At 36.9% G+C, this 24,486-nt stretch overlaps 1 protein-coding gene across 1 annotated transcript in view; it reads left to right on the plus strand.

Moving 5' to 3' along the window:
* Positions 1–23,890, plus strand: part of LOC127868477 (cytochrome P450 4V2-like) — a 40,043-nt gene extending 16,153 nt beyond the window's left edge. The window contains exons 8-12 of the mRNA XM_052410296.1: positions 6,612–6,714; positions 9,844–9,911; positions 11,957–12,023; positions 15,398–15,577; positions 17,639–23,890. Coding sequence (XP_052266256.1) covers positions 6,612–6,714; positions 9,844–9,911; positions 11,957–12,023; positions 15,398–15,577; positions 17,639–17,808 — 588 coding nt within the window. The 3' untranslated portion in view covers positions 17,809–23,890. The remainder of the gene's footprint in view (positions 1–6,611; positions 6,715–9,843; positions 9,912–11,956; positions 12,024–15,397; positions 15,578–17,638) is intronic.
* Positions 23,891–24,486: the final 596 nt, after the last annotated feature.

Raw genomic sequence — 24,486 nt, forward strand, 5'->3', positions numbered from 1 at the left:
ATATGCAGGTTGTCTCTTATTTATATATGCTTCATTCAGGTGGTATTTTAGTAATCATTGCATTATGCAGATGTCCTCTTAGTTATCCATTCACTATGCAGGTGGCTCCTTAGTTATCCATGCACTTTGAAATTGGTCCCAATGTTAGCAATGTATTGAGTGGGTGGCGTCTTAGTTATCCATATACTAGGCATGTTGCTCCTTAGTTATCCATGCACAATGCAGGTGACCTCATAGTTATCCATGCACTATGAATGTGGCTCCTTAGTTATCCATGCACTCTGAAGCTGGTCCCTTAGTTATCAATGCTCTATTCAGGTGGCTCCTTTGTTATCCGTGCACTATGAAGCTGGTCCCTTAGTTATCCATTCACTATGAAGCTGGTCCCTTATATATCCATTCACTATGAAGCTGGTCACTAAGTTATCCATGAAGTATGCAGGTTGCCCCTTAGTTATTCATGCACTATTCAGGTGGCAACTTAGTTATCCATGCACTATGCAGCTGGCTTCATAGTTATTTATGCACTATCCAGGTGACCTTATAGTTATCCATGCACTATGCAGGTGGCTTCTTAGATACCCATGCACTATGAAGTTGGTCCCTTAGTTATCAATGCACTATGTGGGTGGCTCCTTACATGTAGTTATCCATTCACTATCAAGCTGGTGCCTTAGTTATCCATTCACTATGAAGCTGGTCCCTTAGTTATCCATTCACTATGAAGCTGGTCCCTTAGTTGTCCATTCACTATGAAGATTTGACCTTAGTTATCCCCTGCCATAGGCGGAGGGATATTGTTTTTGCGGTGTCCATCCTTCCTTCCGTCCGTCTTTCCGTCCGTCCGGAGCCATATCTTGAAAGTGCTTTGGTGGATTTTGTTGAAACTTGGTATGAGTATGTACATGGATAAGAGGATGATGCACGCCAAATGGCATTGTACACCATCAGTTAATAACAGAGTTATGACCCTTTGTACATGTATATTGAAAAAATGCTTTTTTAGCTCACCTGATTGCTCAGGTGAGCTTTTCTGACCGGTCTTTGTCCGTCGTACGCCTGTCCGTCCGTTCGTTAACATTTGCTCGTAAACACTCTAGAGGCCACTTTTTTTGTCCCATCTTCATGAAACTTGGTCAGAAGCTTTGTCCCAATGAAATCTCGGCCGAGTTTGAAATAGGGCTGTGCCTGGTCAAAAACTAGGTCACTTGGTCAAAAAAAAGAAAAACCTTGTAAACACTGTAGAAGTCACATTTCATGCCCAATCTCCATGTAACTTTGTCAAAATGGTTTTCTTAATGATATCTCGGTTGAGTTCTAAAGTGGTTCCCATCCGTTGAAAAACAGGGCCGCCAGTCGACGGGGCAGTTTTCCCTATTTGGCTATAGAGAAACATTGTAAACACTCTAGAAGTCACAATTTTTGCCCAATCATCATGAAAGTTGGTTAAAACATTGGTTTTATTGATATCTCGAATGAGTTTGAAAATGGTCGCGATCGGTGAAAAAACATGGCCGCCAGTTGGCTGGGCATTTTTCTCTATATGTATATAGTGAAAACATGTGAATACAGTAGAAGTGACATTTTTTGCCCAGTTTTTATGAAATTTGCTCAAAACATTTTTTTCCTTGATACTAGAGTTGAGTTCAAAAATAATTCCGGTCAGTTGAATAACATGGTTGCTGGGAGGGGGCAGTTTTTTCATTATGCTCCCCCCCTTTAGAAGAAGACAGGGGTTCCACTGGCCCAAAAAAAGTTGGCGCGAAACTGTCAGTTATTCTGACCTTATTAATTATGACAATGGTCTAAGAAACCTTACAACATCAATGTCATTGACTATATTATTACTTTTAAAAGTATGTAAATACATAAATAATAATAAGTAACTTCATAAGTCTTAATGAGCTTTATTTATTCATAAAAACATTGGTTTGCAAATGATAAACAATCACATATAACCAAATTTATCTAATAATGTTAACAATGGCACAGTATGCTGCATACATTTTTTATAAAAAATTATTTAAACATACAATCACACAAATGTACATCATCTGGAAGGGAAAAAAATTCAAACATCAGTAAATAAAGCCTCTCAATTTAATTGTGTAACAGTTACATTTCAGAAAATAAAACATCTAAATTTAATTGTTTAACAGTTACATTTGGTCATTTGGCTAATATGATGCACATAAAGTGAAAGGGAAAAAAATTATACACATCTGAACGACAAACATCTCAATTTAAATTAACAGTAATTTGTACACACATTTTCACACATGGTTAAAGATTTTGAACACTCAATGATTTAAAATTCTTCTGTTCTTTGCCCCAGCCCATTTCTTAAATGCCTGGTCAAGAGGGGAGTCCTGAGCTGCTCTGCTATCTAGAGATATCCTCATTAAATTGTCAAATGTCGAAACTGACAACTTACTTCTCAGGCATGTCTTGATGATATTCTGCTTTTGCAATTTTGAAGGATTTTCATTGCTTTCATTTGTTTCAATTTCTAAAGCACGCTTTTGAGGATTAAAGAAGTCATGAAAAGCCATGATTGCTTGTGAATATGTAATCATATATGTGTCTTTATATACGAAAGCCATCAACATAAACTGTGAAAAATATGAACAATCTTTAACTAATGTGTAAATAACAATACACTTACCATGGTATTGATTAAAGAGTAGCCGCCTTATATATCGTTATAATCATTGATTTTTGTGCCAGTTTGTCCTAAGTGTTACATAATTGAGTGTTCTTTATCATAAAAGAACCGTTAATCCGAAAATAACCCCCATAAAACTTGACAATAACAGTAAAAACATCGACTGTAACACTTTCACGCTTCCGTGATTTCAGTGCACTCTACACTGTAGGTCGCTTACATCGTCGTAAATCAATATTTACAACTGACAAACGCTGGCCGCTTATGCTCGGTCCCGTGCTTTTCGACTTGCAGTACATTTTCAGTTAGGATTTTACTGATTTTTTTAAATTCGCCACTTTAAAAAAATTGGAGCCACTTAAAAAAAATTAGCGCCATTTGGCGCCAATCGCGATCGACAGCGGAACCCCTGGAAGAGGGGGTATATTGTTTTTCTCATATCGGTCCGTCCGTCCACCAGATGGTTTCCGGATGATAACTCAAGAGCGCCTTAGCCAAGAATCATGAAACTTCATAGGTAGATTGATCATGACTCGCAGATGACCCCTATTGATTTTCAGGTCACTAGGTCAAAGGTCAAGGTCACGATGACCAGAAATAGTTAAATGGTTTCCGGATGATAACCCAAGAACACTTTAGCCTAGGATCATGAAACTTCATAGATACATTGATCATGACTCGCAGATGACCCCTATTGATTTTCAGGTCACTAGGTCAAAGGTCAAGGTCACGGTGACCCAAACCAGTAAAATGGTTTCCGGATGATAACTCAAGAACACTGATGCCTAGGACCATGAAACTTCATAGGTTCATTGATCATAATTCGTAGATGACCCCTATTGATTTTCAGGTCTCTAGGTCAAAGGTCAAGGTGACCCGAAATAATACAATGGTTTCCGGATGATAACTCAAGAACGCTTACGCTTAGAATCATAAAACTTCATAGGTACATTGATCATGACTCGCAGATGACCCCTATTGATTTTGAGGTCACTAGGTCAATGGTCAAGGTCATGGTGACCTGAAATAGTCAAAATGGTTTCTGGATGATAACTCAAGAACGCTTATGCCTAGGATCATGAAACTTTATAGGTACATTGATCGTTACTTACAGATGACTCCTATTGATTTTAAGATCATTAGATCAAAGGTCAAGGTCACGGTGACCTGAAACAGTAAAATGGTTTCCAGATGAAAGCTCAAGACCGCTAATGCCTAAGATCATGAAAGTTCATAGGTACATTGATCATGACTTGCAGATGACCCCTATTGATATTGAGGTCACTAGGTCAAAGGTCAAGGTCATGGTGACCCGAAATAGTAAAATGGTTTCCGGATGATAACTCAAGAACACTTATGCTTAGGATCCTGAAACTTCATAGGTACATTGATCATGACTTGCAGGTGACCCCAATTGATTTTCAGGTCACTAGGTCAAAGGTCAAGGTCACGGTGACTCATCTTAGAAAAATGGTTTCCGGATGATAACTCAAGAACGCTTACGCCTTTTGGCCCAATTTTCATGAAATTTGGTCAGAACATTTGTTTCCTTGATATGAGAGTTGAGTTCGAAAATGGTTCTGGTTAGTTCAATAACATGGCTGTCAGGGGGGGGGGGGGGGCAGTTTTCCTTATTTAGCTATAGAGAAACCCTGTAAACACTCTAGAAGTCACAATTTTTGCCCAATCATCATAAAAGTTGGTCAAAACATTTATTGATATCTGGGAGGAGTTCGAAAATGGTCCAGATCGATGAAAAAACATGGCTGCCAGTGGGCGGGGCATTTTCTCTATATGTATATAGTGAAACATGTGAACACTCTAGAAGTCACATTTTTGGCCCAACTTTAATGAAATTTGGTCAGAACATTTGTTTCCTTGATATAAGATTTGAGTTCGAAAATGGTTCTGGTCAGTTGAATAACATGGCTGCCAAGGGGGGGCAGTTTTCTTTATTTGGCTATAGAGAAACATTGTAAGCACTCATAAAGTCACAATTTTTGTGCAATCATCATGAAAATTGGTCAAGACATTGGTTTTATTGATATCTCGGATGAGTTCGAAAATGGTCCAGATTGGTGAAAAAACATGGCTGCCAGTGGGCGGGGCATTTTTCTCTATATGTATACAGTGAAAACATGTGAACTCTCTAGAAGTCACATTTCTGCCCAATTTTCATGAAATTTGTTCAGAAAATTTGTTTCTTTGATATGAGAGTTGAGTTTGAAAATGGTTCCAGTCAGTTGATTAACATGGCTGCCGGGGGGGGGAGCAGTTTTCCTTATTTGGCTTTAGAGAAACCTTGTATTGTAAACACTCTAGAAGTCACAATTTTTGCACAATCATAATGAAAATTGGTCAAAACATTGGTTTTATTGATATCTCGGACGTGTTCGAAAAATGGTCCAGATCGGTGAAAAAACATGGCTGCCAGTGGGCGGGGCATTTTTTTCTACATGTATATAGTGAAAACATGTGAACACTCTAGAAGTCACATTTCGGCCCAATTTTCATGAAATTTGGTCAGAAAATTTGTTTCTTTGATATGAGAGTTAAGTTTGAAAATGGTTCTGGTCAGTTGAATAACATGTCCGGCAGGGGGGGGGGGGGGTTGGGGCAGTTTTCTTATTTTATATAAAAGCATGTGAACACTCTAGAAGTCACATTTTTTGCCCAATCGTCATGAAACTTGGTGAAAAGATTGGTTTTATATATATCACATAATTAATGCCATAATTATTTCCCTTAGATTGTCCAATTTTTCATAATATTATACAAATTCCTTGTAAACACTCAAGAGGTCACAATTTTGTTTCAGATTTTATGAATCTTGGTCATAATATTTATTTTTGTAAGCAAAGTTTGATGTTTGGTAAGGGGGGTCATCTCAAAATATAGGCCAGCAGGTCAAATCTTACAAAAACGAAATCACTCCATATGCCGGAGTTTTGGTTCAATAATGATGAAACTTGACCAGGATGTTTGTCTAGACAATATCTAGGTCAAGTTTGATGTTTGGTAAAATTGAATGAACTTACTCCTCTCACGTGAGCGAACTAGGGCCATCTTGGCCCTTTTGTTTTGTGTTTGGAGCCATATCTTGGAAGTGCTTTGGCGGATTTCATTGGTAACTTGGTATGAGTATATATATGGATTAGAGGATGATGCACGCCAAATGGCATTGTACACTATCTGTTAATAACAGGGTTATGGCCCTTTGTATCTTGAAAAAAATGCTTTTTTGAATGTCAGATATAATACTTTTGTGTCCAGAAGCATTTTGGCGGAGGATATCAATTCAACAAATTTGCTTGTTTTCCATGCAATATGAAGCTGGTTTCTAAGTTATCCATGGTTGCTCCTAGTTATCAATGCACTATGCAGATGACCCTTAGTTATCCATGAAGTATACTGGTTGCCCCTTAGTTATTCGTGCACTATTCAGGTTGCAACTTAGTTATTCTTGCATTATCAAGATTTGGGACATGTGGTCCTAAGTTATTGACAGTTAACCTTTAATACCTCTACCTTTCTGTCAGATAAGTTTTTAGCTCGGCTGTTTTCGGAGAAAACCTGAGGTACTGTCATAACCAGTTCGTCATCCGCGGTCCGGCGTCCACCGTGCTAAAACCTCAAAAATAGCACTAAAATCTAAGTGCTTCCACTTACAACATTGAAACTTCAAATGTAGTTGCACCTTGATGAGTTCTACATGCCACACCCATTTGTGGGACAGTAGGTCAAATGTCAAGGTCACTTTGACCTCTAATATTCTTCAAACAAGCTTTTGTTTATTCAAAACTGCATCCGCAGCCGAAGGTTGGCAACTGCTATGCGGTGCTTTTGTTGTTTTAAAGTGACTGCAAACATGTATTGATTTTGAAAGGCTTTACTCTGTATTTAATTAAATGGCAAGATGTCATTGAAAGGCTTTTCTTGTTCTTAGGGTCATGACACCACTGCAATGGCATCCAACTGGGCCCTGCATCTTATTGGCACAGATGTTTCGGTTCAGAAGAAAGTACATGAGGAATTAGATGCTATCTTTGGTGAGTAATGTTTTTCTTCGTAAATAAGTGTTTTTTGTAGATTAAAAAAATAGAGTTTAAATACTTCAAATGCCACATTTGAACAACTTCATGCTGATTATAGGTTACATGTATATTTTTAATTTCAATTGAAGATTATATTGATGGATTTCCCAAATGAGATTTTTTGAGTGTCTGTTAATAATTTTCTGCTTTATATCTTTTTCTGTAAATAATGTTTTACCAACTTTAAAGAAAAGACAAAGTCACATATTTGCGCTCAATTTTTTTATTAAAGTAATCGCGGTAAAATCTTTTTAACATTAACATTTCATGACCTAAAACAAAAATCAATTTTGCCTTGTGTCTCAAACACTTTTTTCAAGGCTATATTTTAAATTAACTCAAAGCAGTAATATGGATCTTTAATTTGTATGCCCCCCTTCGAAGAAGATGGGGTATATTGTTTTGCACATATCGGTAGGTCGGTCTGTCTGTCCACCAGATGGTTTCCGGATGATAACTCAAGAACGCTTAGGCCTAGGATCATGAAACTTCATAGGTACATTGCTCATGACTGGCAGATGACCTCTATTGATTTTGAGGTCACTAGGTCAAAGGTCAAGGTCACAGTGCTCGAAATAGTAAAACGGTGTCCGGATGATAACTCAAGAATACTTACGCCTAGGATCCTGAAGCATCATAGGTACATTGATCATGACTGGCAGATTACCCCTATTGATTTTCAGGTCACTAGGTCAAAGGTCAAGGTCACAGTGACTTGAAACAGAAAAATGGTTTCCGGATGTTAACTCAAGAACGCTTACGCCTAGTATCATGAAACTTCATAGGTACATTGATCATGACTCGCAGATGACCCCTATTGATTTTCAGGTCACTATGTCAAAGGTCAAGGTCACAGTGACTTGAAACAGAAAAATGGTTTCCTGATGATAACTCAAGAACGCTTACACCTAGGATCATAGAACTTCATAGGTACATTGATCATGACTGGCAAATGACCCCTATTGATGTTCAGGTCACTAGGTCAAAGGTCAAGGTCACGGTGACTCGAAACAGTAAAATGGTTTCCAGATAATAACTAAATAAGAAAGCTTACGCCTAGGATCATGAAACTTCATAGGCACATTGATCATTACTGGCAGGGTACCCCTATTAATTATCAGGTCACTAGGTCAAAGGTCAAGGTCACAGTGACTCGAAACAGTAAAATGGTTTCCTGATGATAACTAAAGAATACTTAGGCCTAGGATCATGAAACTTCATAGGTACATTGATAATGACTGGCAGATGACCCCTATTCATACATGCCAGAGATTTTCAGGATCAAATCGGGACTTTTCATAAAAAATTATCGGGACATTTGACCAAAGCGGGACACCTAAAACGATCAATCATTCCACCTTTTCTTTAGTCAGTATATTACTTACAAAAACTGTATATTTCTGCCCAATATTGACGATGAATGTTTGTTCAGAATTTCGTGAACACATGCGTTCTCCTTTTTCCGGAAGTAAACACACTCCATTAACTGAAATATCGGGTGTCCCTGTTTGCCTCGATTTGACATCCAATTGGTGCAGGGATATCCCCTTGAACTTGTGTAAATCATGTGTGACACGATGTGAGCGCTTCGAGCACTATTCTTATTCAACCAATCAGAAATTAACTCTAAATTTAGATTGATGCAATATGTACAAACTATTTTATGAAAATCCGTTGAAAACGAAAGGTAGTTTGTGAGAAACATCAATGTGTATTGGTCAGCATTCAATTTGTTTGATGTACAAAATCGGTGTTTTGACAGGTTTTTTTATAATCTTAGGTTGTATAATACACAGGATAATACTATTGCTGGACTTAATTGGGCCATGAAATTTATACAAACGCAGGTGGCGCTTATTTTTTTACGATACCATAATTACTCTATGTTTTCGGACACTCTAAGTTTTCGGACACCCCTTTTTTTAGCAAAAATAATTATTTTTCGTGACTCTTAATTTTCGGACACACGAGTTTTCGTCCATAATTAATGTCTCTTAGTTTTCGGACAATATATTTCACAGCGCTATTTTACACAATTTCTATCCTGTTTTTGATATCTAATGACGTTTCGATCATGAGGTTTTACAACCAGATTAACATAATAAAACATGGCAGGTGCATGCCTGAGGGCAACGGACCATTGCATTTGCGTAATTGGGTAAATAACCTTGTAAACCGGTATTAAACCATGGTTTCGCCCGATAGCATAAGCGTTATGACAATTGCCAGGGGTAGCGCCAATTAACAGTTAAATTATCTACCGCAATGGTACTACCACTTCTCAGTAAAATAACTGTGACAAATACTAAACGCTTCAAAGTGTGATGCACCCTATTACAAGTTTTACGAACAATGGAAGGTGTTAGACAACAACTGTCGGAAAGGAAAAAACAAAGAATTTAAAGTTTGAATTTTTTATTGCGTTAATTACAGGTTCATACTAGCGAGTATTGGTACATACATGCTAATCTTTGAACTCGTTGGTCAAAGTACAACCTTGTAGTAACTTTCTGTCAAATAAATTAAGCATTTAAAATTATTTAAAATGCAGTGCAAACATATATAACTGCAATTTATACTTTACAGCATGGTATTTTACAAGCGCGTGCTATTCTATTTTCGGACACTTCACTTTTGACTCTAAGTTTTCGGACACCTCTATTTTGTGAATATTTTAGGTATCTAAGTTTTCGGACACGAAAAAAAAAAAATATTTTTAAGTGTCCGAAAACATAGAGTTATTACGGTACATCTTTCGATAGCAATTAGCGACCCCTATTTTAAAAACACCATGGCGTGGATGCTGATTAAATCAATAAGTTGCCGATAGGGGCCCTATTGATTTTCAAGTCACTAGGTCAAAGGTCAAGTTCACAGTGACAAAAAACGTATTCACACAATGGCTGCCACTACAACTGACAGCCCATATTGGGGGCATGCATGTTTTACAAACAGCCCTTGTTACAATTTCTGTTCAACACTGTTCTAATGGGAAAATAATTGGTGTGAATATGCCTGTTGAATGCAAAACAACTTTGGTTTCAAAATTACTAACAGTGAGTGATAACTATCTCGTTGCTACAGGTGACAGTGAAAGGGACGCAACTATGGACGACTTGAAGGAAATGAAGTACTTGGAGTGCTGCATTAAGGTAACATGCATTGGAGTCTCCTTTTGGTGACATTAAAGCTCCTAACAACCAACTTTGTCGGTCAGTGGGCACCGTCAACTTAAGCTTGTTACAACATCAAAGGCCACATTTTTCATCCAATCTGATGAAACTTGATATTGACAATACCTATCTAAATCTTGTAAAAACTAGGTCAGAATGTTAATCTTGACATTTTCAAAACAGATCTTGAAACTGGGCCATATGTGTTAAAAAACTAAGTTGCTAGGTTGAATGTCAGAAAAACCTTGTTCTCTAGAGGTCTTATTTATGACTCGATGTTGAGTCTCATTCTCAAAAGTAAGTTTTTTCCCAAATAATAGCCTAGATTTCCTAATTAAAAGTTTCCAAAAAGGATTAAATAAATAATAATAATAATAATAATGCAACATTTAGTTCATATCCCTATCCAGCTCTGAGTGAGATTAATCTAACTAAATGAATACTTACACTTTTATTCTCAATTTCAAAGTATTTGATACCAAACAAAACAAGTTCTTAATTTTAGTCACAACCACACAATTGCCCATTTTACCATTATGGTGAGAGAAAAACACTGGCCGGTCAAATCTTAGAAAAACTTTGGAACCACTCTAAAGGCCTCAGTAATGGCTCAATCTTGATGTAACTTGGTCCGTGTGTTCATCTTTGCGATATCTTCAACAAGTTCCAATCTGGGTTACATGTGTTAAAAAAACAAGTCACCTGATTAAATCTTAGAAAAACCTTGTAACAACTTTTGAGGCCACATTTATGACTTATTCTTGATAAAACTATATTTTTATGTGTACAATAAATCTAGGTTATTTGTGTTTAAAGCCCTTCTAAACAGGTCAAATCTTAGAAAACCTCGTTAAATTCAAGAGGCCACATTTATGACTAAATTTTGATGAAACTTGGTGGGGACATTTATCTTGACAATGTTTAGGCCAAGTTTGAACCTGGTTCACATGCTTATAGGGACCACTTGGACCACTACATGTTTCTTTATCTTGATCGTATCTAGGCAAAGTACTGTCTCTTAAATTTTAAGTCATGCACGTCAAAATCTAGGTCACCAGGTGTAATCTTAAAAAAGCTTGTTTCTACTCTAGAGGCTCCATTTATGAATCAGTATTGATGAAACTTTGTCAAAATGTTGATCTTGACAATATAAAAGCCATGTTTGAATCTGGAACAAGTGGGATCAACAACTGATCACCAGTTCAAGTCTTCAACAATTGCTGTCTGTTAACTCAGATGAGCACCTATGGACCATCATTAAGTTCATGTTTCACAGTTCGAGTGATGCAAATGGAATTTACTGTACACAGGTACCTTGCAAAAACATAGTGCACTAACTAAATTTACTGAATATTGATAAATTATTATGGCATTATATATTTTTTTTTAAATGATAAATAATAAAAAAAACTATAAGACCATTTTCAATGCATTTGTGAATTGTCATTGAGAAGTCCATTTGAAACTAAAATATGCAAAGTTTGTTCTTGTGAAAGTAAATGCATTTGGAAAATTAGGTCAATGGGGTTATGCATAAATCAGGCATACAATTTCCTAACCCAGTTCATACGCGGTTGAAATGCAGAAAAATGTTCTAGTATGATAATAACACGAAGAAAATATTTAAAATGTAATTGTAACACTCTAATGGTCACAACAGACTTGTATAAGCTTGTGTGAAAATCAAGCCTTAGTTTTGTTTTGATATTTGTAGGGCAGGATATTGTTGATATGATTGCATTATTGACAATACACTTAACTGGTTTATAAAAATGCAGTACGTCATAAATATTCATGTTTAAATTTGAATGTGAATTGGGTTCATTTGGAAATGAGCAACAAGTCACCATGACTCATGTGATTGGACAAACCAATCAGAATACAGTGTTTATGCTAAAAGTAGGCAGTTGTCACGATAAGCATTTAAATAAAGAATACACAGCTTTTAGCAAAAATCCTTTTGTTATTTCAACAAACTTGTTTGCTTCACCACCGTGATGTTCCATCATAATAAATGTTTCCAGGAGGCATTACGGATGCGTCCTTCAGTGCCTGTGTTCGGTAGGAGTCTGACAGAGGACATTGTCATCCGTAAGTACATGTAACTTCAATTTATTCCAAAATAATTATCATCAAACTTGATCTGCAGATTTTTATACCTTTGACAGTTTAAAAAGATGGTTTCACTCTGTTCAGATCTAGACAGTTTTTGTTATATGGTTGGTATTGTTATTATTGCCATTGGTGATGGGGGCTATATAGGAGTCACTTTGTCGGTCTGTTGGTCGGTCTGTCTGCTGTCCCGAAAATTTCATACGATCTTCACCAAACTTAGTCAGAAGTAGTATCTAGATGATGTCTAAGCCAAGTTTGAATATGGGTCATGCCGGGTCAAAAAGTAGGTCACTGGGTCACTTAGTGCGTTTTAAACCGAAAGTTTGTCCAGACCATAACTATTTCATTTATCGTTAGATTTTGAAATGACATGGTATATTTGTTCACCATCATGGGACGGTGTGTCATGCAAAAATAGTACGTCAATATCTCCAAGGTCAAGGTCACACTTGGAGTTCAAAGGTCAAACATGGCCATAAATGAGCTTGTCCAGGCCATAGCTATGTCGTCCATTTGAGATTTTAAAATCATTTGGCACATTTGTTCACCATCATTGGAAGGTGTGTCATGCGAAAGAATTATGTTGATATCTTCAGGGTCACACTTTGAGTTCAAAGGTAAAAAATGGCCATAAAAGAGTCCGGGCCATAACTGTGTCGTTCATTGTGAGATTTTAAAATCATTTGGCACATTTGTCCAAATCTGCAATGTCAAGGTCACACTTTGAGTACAAAGGTAAAAAATGGCCATAAATGATCTTGTTTGGGCCATAACTTTGTCATTTTTGAGAGACTTTAAAATAATATGGCACATTTGTTCACCATCATTGGACGGTGTGTCTTACAAAGAATTACGTCGATATCTCCAAGGTCACACTTTTAGTTCAATGGTAAAAAAATAGACATAAAAGAGCTTGTCCGGGCCATAACTATGTCGTTCATTGTGAGATTTTAAAATCATTTGGCACATTTGTTCACAATCATTGGACGGTGTGTGATGTGAAAGAATTACGTCAGTATCTCCAAGGTCAAGGTCACACTTTGAGTTCAAAAGTCAAAAATGGCCATAAATGATCTTGTCTGGGCCATAACTATGTCATTCATTGTGAGATTTAAAAATTACTCTGTAAATTTGTTAAAAAATCATTGACAGTGTGTCATGCAAAAGAATTAAGTAGATATCTGCAACATCAAGGTCACACTTTGAGTTCAAAGGTCAAAAATGGCCATAAATGATCGTGTCTGGGCCATAACTATGTCATTCATTGTGAGATTTTAAAATTACTTGGTACATTTGTTCACAATCATAGGACGGTGTGTCATGTGAAAGAATTACTTCAATACCATAACTATGTCATTCATTGTGAGATTTTAAAATGACCTTGTACATTACTTTTGTTCACAGTCATAGCACGGCGTGTCATGCGAAAGAATTCAGAGTGCAAAGGTCAAAATGACCATAAATGATAATGGCATAATAATTCTTAAAATTCACCATAAATTAGCTTCTCTTGTTTTGTGAAGACAGCATGCAAAATATTCTTTGTCAATGCAGCATGTGGTGGTATATGTTCCATCTGTGACAAAGCTCTAGTTTATTTTGCTATTCCTTGAATAGTTTGAGCTATAAAATTCAATCTATTTCAAGTAAATGTGTAACATCTGTACAGAAAGTTCACACATATGTTTGGGATGTAATTCAGGTTAATGAAGTATCTTTATATGTGCAACAGATATTCAAAACGATCTCAATGTATGTCTTAAAGATATGTTGTAGGGTCACTGACCAAATGCCACAATTGTTATGCACATTTACAACTTTGGTTATTACATTAACGTTGGATACAGCAAGTGTGTATGGAGAACCAGCCCTTGGGGAAAATTGGGGCAATTTCACTGTCGCTAAAATAGATAAAGAGTTTCTTTTGAATACTTTTGTAAATATGAAAACTTTTTTATACAGTTTTGTGCATATGTTGCTAAAATGCTGATCTTTGGTAGAGGCAAGTTGGTTCAAGGTCACTGTTACTAAAAACAGAGAATTCTTTTCAATAACTTTATTTTGAATGTAGGTATTTTGATGTTATTTTGAGTGAAGGAAGCATACATGTAGACCTCCCAAGATATTCCAATTATGACTTGGTAGGTCATGGTCACTGTTCTCAACTTCTCTCAAAATTGTTCGCGCTAAATAACTTGTAATAGCTGCAAGGTGTTGTGTTGAAATGTGTGTCTAGCTAGCATACGTGCAGACTTTGTATGGGGCCAGTCAGGTCAATGAACAGGTCACTTGTACCAAAAATAGAAGCGAGTTTCCCTTTATAAAGAAGAGTCTTGATGGAGGGTTTTGCAACGAAATGTGTGTGGATATAGCCTTTATGCAGACCTCAAATGGTATTGCCTTTTAAAAAAATGGAACAATTTTCTTTTGCGACGTTATTTTTTTGTTGTAAGTGAGTTTAATTTTGCATATAATTAAGTTGTTTTTTTTGTTGTTGTTTTTTTCTTCTTTATATTATTATTTGTTTTTAATGTTAAAACTATTGTAATTAAAATAATTTATGTGCAATCTCAAGTATGTTATGCAGGTAAACTACCTTCACATACCATTTCAGAATAAAACCTGTATCTAAACTAAAATACTTGTGCAGAGACTGTTTTTCTATTTTTAGCAATTGACCTTGACCTTCATCAAACTCGACCGAAATGCAATCCCCACCAAAGTCTATGACAGCAACCTACACACACAATTTCAATGCAAAACTTCTTTCCAAACGCAAGTTTTTAAGCGGAAACAGTTGTTTCTATTGTAATTATCAGTGACCTTGACGTTACCCTGACTGATGCCAAATGCAATCCCAAGCTTGGTTTGTAGGTAAGCTACCTACACAAAGATTTCTATTTTACACCTGATTGCAAATTTGAGTTACTTAGGGGAAAATATATTTCTAATTTTTGTAACAGTGACCTTGATCTGAACAGCTTAAAATGCAATCCTTAGCTAGGTATCCATTCAGCTAGCAGTGAATAAAATTCAAATGTAATAATACCTCCATCCAAACTTTAAAAATGGTGACCTTGACCCCACTAGCCCCATAACAACGCCAAGCAGCTCTCCAACAAAGTTTGTAATGTCCTAAGTGTCATCAAGATCAGTTAATGCAAGTTATTGACCAAAACCACCGCTCAGATAGCAGACAACAGTAATTTGGAAAATTGGGGATAATGCAATTGCCAATATCCATAAGTGCTTCATGCTTTTGTGCTTGTTAAAAAACTTGCTGGCGATTATTTAATTTCTCCATTTTTCACAAAATCAATGTGATCAAAACTTTTCTTCACACCCGACAGGTGGCGTTCCTTTGGAAAAGGGCACAAGTGTTCTCATAGTACCTGCTGCGATCCATTCCTTAGAGGATATCTATCCTGATCCGGAAACATTTGACCCAGATCGGTTTCTGCCGGTAAACTGCGTGTCAAGACACCCATTCGCGTACATACCATTCTCGGCTGGACCCAGAAATTGCATTGGTAAGTTTGAACTCTACAGTCACCAAATACAGCCACCATGGCAGATGTTTTTTTTAAATAATTATGTTTAAGCTTAATGTTTTAGCAATTAACAAGTAGACTACTGTTTTGCCTTCTTTTTAGCTCATCTCAGCACATAGTGATCATGGTGAGGTATTATGATCAATCTATGCCTCCTACATCAGTAGTCCATCATCAACTTTTGTCATTAATGAACAAGAGTCTCATGTTGTTTTTATTCAGTGTTAATGAAACTGGCTCAAACTGTTGATCTTTACAATATCTAGGCTGAGGTCTAATGTGAGTCACGTTCTTCCAAAAACTAGGTCATCAGGTAAAACCTTAGAAAATGCTTATAACATCTTTAGAAGCCACAATTATGACTCAATTTCCATTAAACTTTGTAATAATGTTTGTCCTAATAATATATCTGTGCTGAGTTTAAATCTAGGTTATGTAGATTCAAAAAACTTTGTCACCAAGTCAAATCTTAAAAATGTGAAACCACTTTTTAGGCCACATTTTTTACTTGGGCAGAATGTTTACCTTGACAATTTCTATGCTGCTTTTGATTCTAAGTCACACAAACAAGGTCACCAGATAAATTCTTAAAAAATCCTTTTAACCACTTCAGGGGCCACAATTATTACTCAATGTTTGATATAGCTTGGTAAGAACTTGGTAAGAATTCGATCTTTGAAATATGAAAGTTGAGTTTAAATCTAAGTCAAATGCTTCTTAAAACTAGGTCACCTAATCAAGTTTTATAAATACATTGATACTACTAAGAAGGCCACAAATATAACTTAATGTTGATAAAACTTGGTCACTGTTTTTTTTTGACAATACCTTGGCCAAGTCACATGTGTCCAAAATCAAGGTCACTAGTTCAAGTTTTAACAATTAGATGACCTTAAAATCTGGTAAGGATTTCAGGCCCTTTTGTTTGTCCAAAGTCGTTTGTCAACTGTTTCAAACCGATGGTTCTCATCCGATCTTCACCAAATTTGGTCAGAAGTTGTATCTAGATAATGTTATGAAATTATAATGAAAATAAAATGAAATAATGCCACTCCATGTTTTTGTCTACAACTCAAATATTAAACCATACTATTTTGTGAACATACTTTTTCTACTGTAAAAGCTTTGATGATTGCTTGTTCTTCTCTTTAGTGATTTATTTTAACAATAATTTTTACTGGACACTTTGTAGATATAAGTAAATTTGATTGGAATGTCTGTTTAATGATCTGCTGTCATTTTCCTGAATTTTATGCTTGTATACTAATACTATAAACACTCTGCATGTTATTCTTTTCTCAACATGTGTGCTGAAAAGAATTGATGTTCAGTGTTATTTTTTATGCCCCTAAGCGGCATATAGTTTTCTCATTGTCCATCGGTCTGTCAGTCTGTCTGTCCGTCCGTCTCTCTAATTCAAGTGGTTCTCATCTGATCTTCACCAAACTTGGTCAGAAGTTGTATCTAGAAAATGTCTAGGCCAAGTTCGAACATGGGTCATGCCGGGCCCTAAACTAGGTCATGGTGTCACTTAGTGCGTTTCAAACATTCAGCATTTTGTCCGCTCTCCAATTCAAGTAGTTTTCATCCGATTTTCCCTAAACTTGGTCAGAAGATGTATCTAGATAATGTCTACGCCAAGTTCGTACTTGGGCCATGCCGGGCCAAAAACTAGGTCTCGGTGTCATTTAGTGCTATGAAACATTCAGCATGGTGTCCGCTCTCTAATTCAAGTAGTTTTTATCCAATCTTCACCACACTTGGTCACAAGTTTTATCTTGATGATCTCTTGGCCAAGTTTGAACATGGGCTAGTTCGAAAATGGGTCATGCCAGTTACGCTTTTATGTAGTGTGGACACATTTCTTGTTTACGATTGGAGACATCTGCTAGATTAGACAGAAAACAAGCCTCTAAAAAACAGAGAAAGGCATCACTTTATTTAGTTAATCGTGAACTGCTAGAATGATTTAAAAAGACTAACCAGTAGGTATTTCTTTAGTAGAGCTTATTATCAAGACATCTTGTTTTTTTGCAACAGGTCAGAAGTTCGCTCTACTGGAAGAGAAAGTCATTCTGTCCAACATCTTTCGTAACTTCTCAGTGAAGAGCATGCAGAAGCTTGACGAGATGTGCCCATTGGCGGAACTAATTCTGCGGCCAGGGGAGGGAGTTAAGGTCATCCTTACACCTCGCAAAAAAGCCATGTGAGGCCACTTATAGACAGTTTCTTGATGGAAAAAACTTATTTAAAGGTGCTTCAATGAACAATTAATAACCTGCATTAGAATGTATTGATTTATGCTTACACATAGGTAACCAATTATTATACCCCCACAAACGAAGTGTAGGGGGGTATATAGGAGTGAACTTGTCTGTCTGTCGGTTCTTATAAGTGTCCACTCTCTAATTCAGGTCATTTTCATCCGATCTTCACCAAACTTGGTCAGATGTTGTTTCTAGATAATGTCTAGGTCAAGTTCGAATATGGGTCATGCCGAGTCAAAAACTAGGTCACGGGGTCACTTAGTGCGTTTAAACATTGAACATTGTGTCCGCTCTCTAATTCAAGTAGTTTTCATCCAATCTTCACCAAACTTGGTCAGAAGTTGTATCTAGATGATGTCTAGTTCAAGTTCGAACATGGGTCACGGCAGGTCAAAAACTAGGTCACGGGGTCACAAAGTTCGTTTCATGGTGAGCTTTTGTGATTGCCTTTTGTCCGTCGTCCGTTGTCCATAGTCCGTCATGCGACGACAACATTTGTCTTGTTCACTCTCTAGAGGCCACATTTATTGTCCAATCTTCATGAAATTTGGTCAGAAGATTGGTTTCAATGATATCTTGGATGAGTACGAAAATGGTGACGTTTGCTTGAAAAACATGGCTGCCAAGGGGCGGGGCATTTTTCCTTATATGGCTATATACAGCTATAGCAAAATCTTGTTAACACTCTAGAGGCCACATTTATTGTCCGATCCTCATAAAACTTGGTCAGAAGATTCATCCCAATAATATCTTGGCAAGTGCGAAAATGATGTTGGTGGGTTGAAAAACATGGCCGCCAGGGGGTGGGGCATTTTTCTTTATATGGCTATAGTAAAACCTTGTTAACACTCTAGTGCTTGCTCAGAAGATTTGTCCCACTGTTATCTTGGATGAGTTCAGAAATTGTAACCTTTGCTTGAAAAACATGGCTGCCAAGGGGCAGGGCATTTTTCCTTATATGGCTATATATGACTATAGTAAAATCTTGTTAACACTCTAGAGGCCACATTTATCGTCCAATCTTCATGAAACTTGGTCAGAAGATTCATCCCAATAATATCTTGGATGAGTTCGAAAATGATGCCGGTTGGTTGAAAAAACATGGCCGCCAGGGGGCGGGGCATTTTTCCTTATATGGCTATAGTAAAACCTTGTTAACACTCTAGAGGCCACATTTATTGTCCAATCTTGATGAAATTTGGTCAGAAGATTTGTCTTAATGATATCTTGGATGAGTTCGAAAATGGTTACGTTTGCTTGAAAAACATGGCCGCCAAAGGGTGGGGCATTTTTCCTTATATGGCTATATAAGGCTATAGTAAAATCTTGTTAACACTCTAGAGGCCACATTTATATTCTGATTTTCATGAAACTCGGTCAGAAGATTCATCCTAATATTATCTTGGAAGAATTCAAAAATGATGCCGGTTGGTTGAAAAATATGGCCACTACGGGGGCGGGGCTATTTTCCTAATATGGCTATTGTAAAACCTTCTTAACACTCTAGAGGTCACATTTATTTTCCGATCATCATGAAACTTGGTCAGAAGATTTGTCCCAATGATATCTTGGATGAGTTGAAAATGGTTTTGGTTGCTTTAAAAACATGGCCACAAGGGGTGGGGCACTTTTCCTTATATGGCTATAGTAAAACCTTATTAACACCCTAGAGGCCACATTTATTGTCCAATCTTCATGAAATTTGGTCTGAAGATTGGTCTCAATGATATCTTGGATGAGTTTGAAAATAATTATGTTTGCTTGAAAAAAATGGCTTCCATGGGGCGGGGCATTTTTCCTAATATGGCTATAGTAAAATCTTGTTAACACTCTAGAGGCCACATTAACTGTCCGATCTTCATGAAACTTGGTCAGAAGATTCATCCCGATAATATCTTGGACGAGTTCAAAAATGATGCCGGTTGGTTGAAAAACATGGCTGCCAGGGGGTGGGGCATTTTTCCTTATATGGCTATAGTAAAACCTTGTTAACACTCTAGAGGCCACATTTATTTTCCGATCTTCGTGACACTTTGTCAGAAGATTTATCCCAATAATATCTTGTTATCTCAGGTGAGCGACTTTGGGCCTTTCAGGCCCTCTTGTTTAAGATTAACATGGTGTGCGCTCTTTAATTCAAGTAGTTTTCATCCGATCTTCACAAAACTTGGTCAGAAGTTTTATCTAGATGATCTTAAGGCCAAGTTCAAACATTGGCCATGCCAGATCAAAAACTAGGCCACGGGGTCACTTAGTATGTTTTACACATTCAGCATGGTGTCCGCTCTCTAATTCAAGTAGTTTTCATCCGATCTTCAACACACTTGGTCAGAAGTTGTTTCTAGATGATGTGTAGGTCAAGTTCGAAAATGGGCCATGCCGGGTCAAAAACTAGGTCACGGGGTCACTAAGTGCGTTTTAAACATTGAGCATGGTGTCCGCTGTTTTTTGTGAAGACAACATGCAAAATATTCTGTGTCAATGCGGCATGTGGGGGTATTCGTCATGTCTGTGACAAAGCTCTTGTTATTTTTGTTGCAAGTTAAACATTTTTAGCTCCACTGGCCAAAGGCCAGCGGGGCTTATGTCATGGTCCTGTGCCCGGGTGCGTGCGTGCGTGCGTGCATGCTTGTGTTAACTTTTCCTTAAAACATCTTCTTCTCCTAAACTACTGGTCCAATTCTGATGAAATTTCTCAGGAATGTTTCTGGGGTGAACCTCTTTCAAATTTGTTCAAATTATGCCCCTGGGGTCAAATTTGACCCTGCCCCGGGGGTCACAAAAAATGAAAATTTGCTTATGTAAGGCCTTTTTTGTAAAAACTTTCAAAATCTTCTTGTCCATAACCATTGGGCCTAGGGCTATCAAATTTGGTATGTAGAGACATCTAATAGTCCTCTACCAAATTTCTTCAAACTATGACCCTTGGGTCAAATTTGACACTGCCCTTGGGGTCACAAAATTGAACATATGCTTTTATAGGGTCAATTTTGTGAAAACTTTCAAAATCTACTTGTCAGTAACCATTGGGCCTAGGGCTATCAAATTTAGTATGTAGAGACATCTAATAGTCCTTTACCAAATTTCTTCAAATTATGCCCCTGGGTTCAAATTTGACCATGCCCTGGGGTTCACAAAATTGAACATAAGCTTATATAAGGCCTATTTTGTGAAAAATTTCAAAATCTTTTGTCCATAACCATTGGGCCTAGGGCTATCAAATTTGGTATGTAGAGACATCTAATAGTCCTCTACCAAATTTCTTTAAATTATGCCCCTGGGGTCACATTTGACCCTGCCCCGGGGGTCACACAATTGAACATATGCTTTTATAAGGCCTATTTTGTGAAAACTTTAAAAATCTTTCTGTCCATAACAGTATGGCATAGGGCTACCAAATTTGGTATGTAGTGACATGTAATAGTTCTCTTCTTAGTTTGTTCAAATTATGCCCCTGGGGTCAAATTTGAAAATGCCCCGGGGATCACATTGAATATATGCTTATAAAGGTCTTATTTTTTGAAAACTTTAAAAATCAACTTGTCCATAAACATTGGGCCTAGGGCTTCCAAATTTGGTATGTAGTGACATCTTATAGTCCTCTACCAAGTTTGTTCAAACTATGCCCCTGGGGTCAAGTTTGACCCTGCCCCAAGGGCATAGTTCTACCAAATTTGGTATGTAGTTACATGTAATAGTTCTCTCTTTTTTGTTCAAATTATGCCCCTGGGGTCAAATTTGACCCTGCCCTGGGGGATCACAAAATTGAACATATGCTTATATAAGGCCTATTTTGTGAAAATCTTAAAAATCTTTCTGTCCTTAACCATCGGGCCTAGGGCTATCAAATTTGGTATGTAGTGACATCTAATAGTCCTCTACCAAATTTGTTCAAATTTTATCCCTGGGGTCAAATTTGACCCTGCCCCGGGGGGTAACGAAATTGAACATATGCTTATATAATGCCTATTTTGTGAAAACTTCAAAAACCTTCCTGTCCATAACCATCCGGCCTAGGGCTATCAAATTTGGTATGTAGTGACATCTTATAGTCCTCTACCAAATTTGTTCAAATTTTATCCCTGGGGTCAAATTTGAACCTGCCCCGGGGGTCACAAAATTGAACATATGCTTATATAATGCCTATTTTGTGAAAACTTAAAAAATTCTTGTCCATAACCATTAGGCCTAGGGCTACACAATTTGGTATGTAGTGACATTGTATAGTCCTCTACTTGGTTTATTCAAATTATGCCCCAGGAGTCAAATTTGACCCTGCCCTGGGGGCCACAAAATCGATTATATGCTTATATAGTGCCTATTTTGTGAAAACTTTGCAAATCTTTCTGTCCTTAACCATAAGGCATAGGGCTACCAAATTTAGTATGTTGTGACATCTTACAGTTTTCTTCCAAGTTTGTTCAAATTATGCCCCTTGGGTCAAATTTAACCCTGCCCAGGGAGTCACAAAACTGAACATACACTTATATGGGGCCTACATGTATTTTGTGAAAACTTTAATAAAAGTCTTTTGTCCATAACCATTGAACCTAGGGCTACCAAATTTGGTATGAAGTGACATCAAATAAACCTCTACCAAATTTGTTCAAATAATGCCTCTGGGGTCAACTTTGACCCTGCCCTGGGGGGTCACAAAATTGAATAAAGGCTTATAAAGCGCCTATTTTTTGAAATCTTTAAAAATCTTCTTATCGAAAACCATTCAGACTATGGCTACTGAATTTGGTATGCAGTAACATCTTATAGTCCTCTACCAAGTTTGTTCAAAATATGCTGTTTGGGTCAAATTTGACCCTGACCCCGCGGGTCACAAAATTGAACATTATATATGCTAATATCTTGCTTATTTTGTGAAAACGTTTAAAATATTCTTGTCCTTAACTCTAGGACCTAGGGCTACCATATTTTGTATGTACATGTAGTGCGATATAGTAGTCCTCTACAAAGTTTGCTCACATTATGCCCCTGGGGTTAAATTTGACCCAGCCCAGGGCGTCACAAAAGTGTACATGTGCTTAAATAGGGCCTATATTTAAGTATTTGCACATGCAGAGAATATTTGTTTCAGCCTTTTATCAGCAGTGGAGCGATACAGGGCCATCATGGCCCTCTTGTTTAATTTAAAAAGATTTGTATGGTTTTATAAACTTTTTCTTAGGGATGCAACAATACTACAGGATCTGCATTGCAATGATTTTGAAAGACGAACACGAGAAAATCAATAAATATAAACTCTTGTAGTATGGCTTCATTATTTAATGATTGTTTTAGCCAGTATAGTACATTAAAGACAGACAATGTTAACTAGATCAATAAATATGTGTGTGCTATATTAGCCATAGTACAAGTTTATTCCCGCTTTGCAAACAATTAATCTTAAGTTTCATTTTTGTATTTCTATCATTTCTTAACATTTTCCATGTTTTAATAAGTGTGGCGATATCCCTTAATGCCATTTTATTTTGCGTCATTTTGAGAACTTTGCTTGCAAGACTTTTCTGGTTATTTCTAGATACCGAGGTTTTTAAACATAAGTCATAATGTTTGACTCAGGGCTTTGTTAAAAGTTCACAAACTTTTTTGTATATTTAAAAAAACAACATATTTTTAAAATTATTTTCTTGTTAAGCGTATAGCCAAAAAATGGAAGATTTGTATGTAAAGTCTTTTGTCAAGTTACTGTGATGTTTTTAACATTTTATGCCTTACCAATTTGTTTGTGATATTTTTATACAAAATAAAGGCTGAAATAAAAAAAGTTGTTTGTATCAATTAAAGACTCTTATTTTTAATTCGGAAGTTTCCAAAGAGATTGGGATTATTTCTGTCATAAAACATCCTTTTTAATTGAATACATCGTTTGTTGTAAGCAAAAACAAGTTTTGCCGACAGACATACTCTACATTTTTGGTTGATATTAGTAAAAACAAACAACTTTATTGTTTTGGCTAGAAATAAGTATTTTTTCCAGTATTATTAGAAATAAAATTGTTAAACTCCTGAACCAGCGTTTTGTTTTTAGATGTTTGAGGCCTCTTGTACGGTGTCAACTGTGTGGACACTTTGAAAGGCCTTTATGGTTATGATTCCAGGTTGTAACATTTTCATTCATCAACTTACCAAACAAGCTTAACCGCCATTTTCATTATTCATCATTTAATTGCAAGTCGTTTTACCGCTTATGACATCCATGGGGTGACTGAGTGCGGTGTGTATCGCCTGTGTTGTTTCCTCAAATCCTGCAATATGCCACAATGCGCGGTTGCCCTCCTGATCATTTATATGAGCAAAACATTTTTAGCTCACTTGAGCCCTGAGCACAATGTGCTCAAGGTGAACTAATGTTATTGCCTTTTGTCCTTTGTGCGTAGTGCTGTGTCAACATTTGCCTCGTTAACTTTCTAGAGGTCACATTTATTGTTCGATCTTCATGAAATTTGGTCAGAAGACTTTTGCCAATGATATCTTGGAAGAGTTTGAAAATGGTTCTGGTTGGTAGAAAAACATTGCCACCATTGGGCGGGGCATTTTTCCTTAATGGTTATAGTTAAAACTTGTTAACACTCGTGAGGCCACTTTTATCGTGGGATCTTAACGAAA

The sequence above is a fragment of the Dreissena polymorpha genome, chromosome 2 (assembly GCF_020536995.1).
Source record: "Dreissena polymorpha isolate Duluth1 chromosome 2, UMN_Dpol_1.0, whole genome shotgun sequence".
Lineage (NCBI taxonomy): Eukaryota > Metazoa > Mollusca > Bivalvia > Myida > Dreissenidae > Dreissena > Dreissena polymorpha.